Source organism: Rhinoraja longicauda, chromosome 2, assembly GCF_053455715.1.
Source record: "Rhinoraja longicauda isolate Sanriku21f chromosome 2, sRhiLon1.1, whole genome shotgun sequence".
NCBI lineage: Eukaryota > Metazoa > Chordata > Chondrichthyes > Rajiformes > Arhynchobatidae > Rhinoraja > Rhinoraja longicauda.
The window spans coordinates 68,043,676-68,045,894 of NC_135954.1; the positions used below are offsets into that span (position 1 = coordinate 68,043,676).

Below are 2,219 nucleotides of genomic sequence, written 5' to 3' on the forward strand. Positions count from 1 at the left end.
GACCGTCAAATTAGCTAGGGAAAATATATGACGACCGGGAAAATGGTCTAAATCTATTGGCTTTCACTTTAATTCTGAACCCATTTCCTAATAATGGTTTTTCTAATGCCGATAAAGATTTTGCATTTTTTTATTAAAATCAAATCAGAGAAAGTAAAGTTAGTATTTATTTCAGAAGATTATTGAAACATATAGGTAGTATAATGAGTGCCACTGCACTGCATCGTTCTAATAGTCCACGATTGTGACTAGGTAGTCAAATGTCATTGATAGCTGGTGGAAAGCAGCTTTGTACATTCACACAGTTCAAGCTTTAGCCGGACGTTTCATTCCTGTTTTTCCTCGGTTGTTGTGCTAGAGCTGCCAGCTTTGGTTTCTTTTTTCCATTTCATCCTCCTGTTCTGGAACCAGATTTTGATCTGCCTCTCAGTGAGACACAGAGCGTGAGCAATTTCGATCCGTCGCCTGCGAGTCAGATAGCGGTTAAAGTGGAATTCTTTCTCCAATTCCAGCGTTTGATAGCGGGTGTAGGTTTGCCGTCCTCGCTTTCTGTCCGGGCCTGAGGTAAAGAGGAGGAAATAAAACAAAACTACAATTAAACGCCCGTTTAAAATAAAGTTTAATAATAGGTAAACACATATGATCTAGCCACTCCATTATTGGTTTCTCCACCTTTCCTGCATCTATTTCACAACTTTTTAAATAGTCTATGGCTAACCAGAATTTTAAAAGAGTGATGAATTGTTTTAAGATGCAAAAGAACAATCTTGATCGTTTACTTCTTCCAAGCATGTATTTAAAGAGTAAGATTATTTCACAGGTTTCAGTAAGGCCTCTGTGGTCTTCAAGTATTGTCATTGAATATTGGTGTTCTTTATCGAGTGAAATAAGGTTAGGGTTCTCCACATTTCGCTCAGAGGACAGATTATAGTAATTCCGACCAAGAAATTACAGGTAAATTAAGTCTCAAACTTCCAGATAAGATGCTTCGAGAGTTGGCTTGTTCAATACCAACAGAATCACAGAAATCCACTTTACTGGCCAGACCACTTGCATTATAGTACTAAAGTGGGGCTATTTAAACACGAAAACACATATAAGAGATGAAGCTTTACAGAAGTCAGTGGATCTTCCTTGAGACTATATATATATATATATATATATATATATATATATATATATATATATATATTCAGTTTCTCGACGTTGCTTTAGGTATTAAGTTACATTAGACATGGAATATATCATCCCATTCACCCAAGAGTATATTGTTTCCCGCGTATCTGTTTTAAAAAACTTATTTCATGTTGATAAAAGTGAGTAAATAAGCAATATGTGCCTTGCTGTTAACTTTAAATGAGCGGATGTCGAGTGCTTTTACGAGGATTGTACTGATTAATTGTGCAATAAAAGTTTTATGATTGCTATCTGCATACAATGCCACATGCGTTTGAGGAACTGTTCCGTAGCTATCATTAAAACTCTTTAACTACTTTCAGGATGTACTGGCACTCATCTTAACTGGCCGTTTGCACGTCTCCCATAGCCATGTTACATTTATGTCCCATACCTGCATTCCTCATCCAGGGGTAAATCCGGAAATTGCTCTCTGCTTGAGGGTGCACGTTTGTCTGATCCAATTTTTCGCAGCCCTGTTTGCTCAGATCGCTGCAAAGTACTGGAATGTTCTGGTCTAAGGCAGAGCAGCGCAGGTTGTAAGAATCTGAATTTAGGTTATAACCTGTGTTGTACATGGAAGGGCCGTGATAGATTGCACTGTTAACATTGTACAGCCCGGCCATCGGGGTTGGGAAGGCGCTCGCGCCCGCTCCATAGCTCGATCTTTGTGAGTTCGCAGCAAAGGCGCAAGAAGTTGCTTCTGTAAAGCCACTCGTGTTCTGGAAAACGGATGTCCCCGCCGTATATTTGGGAAAAAGAGCATTCACATAATACGACGAACTCATAATTTTGTCTGGTGATTTGTTGGCCGAGACTCTTCAGTGTCGGTTTTACGAGATAGCGTGATATATGGCAGCATTACACCCCCGATTTACACCAAACACCCATTTTCCTTCGGCCCGACTTATTTCTATTCACGTGACCCGACCATGTGATCCCGTCACCCAATAGCATCTCACATCACAGGTGGTAAATATCATGTTATTCGACTATTTTCAAAATAAATTATGCAAGAATCATATAAAATATTACATTATTAA

At 39.0% G+C, this 2,219-nt stretch overlaps 1 protein-coding gene across 1 annotated transcript; it reads right to left on the reverse strand.

Annotated features, from left to right (window-relative positions):
* Positions 1 to 326: 326 nt before the first annotated feature.
* Positions 327 to 1,964, reverse strand: LOC144609970 (homeobox protein Hox-A7). Its single transcript, XM_078428384.1, has 2 exons — positions 1,571 to 1,964; positions 327 to 559 (listed from the first exon to the last, which is right to left on the reverse strand). Exons 1-2 carry the CDS (start codon positions 1,962 to 1,964, stop codon positions 327 to 329), a joined length of 627 nt encoding a protein of 208 aa, XP_078284510.1.
* Between the last annotated feature and the right edge of the window lie 255 nt (positions 1,965 to 2,219).

Bases quoted from the DNA above. Each gene is read 5' to 3' on its own strand.
- LOC144609970 (XM_078428384.1), bottom strand. From the start codon at position 1,964: ATGAGTTCGTCGTATTATGTGAATGCTCTTTTTCCCAAATATACGGCG. The intron at 560-1,570 runs GTATGGGACATA...TCTTTACCTCAG, and splicing joins CCCCTGGATGAGGAATGCAG to GCCCGGACAGAAAGCGAGGA.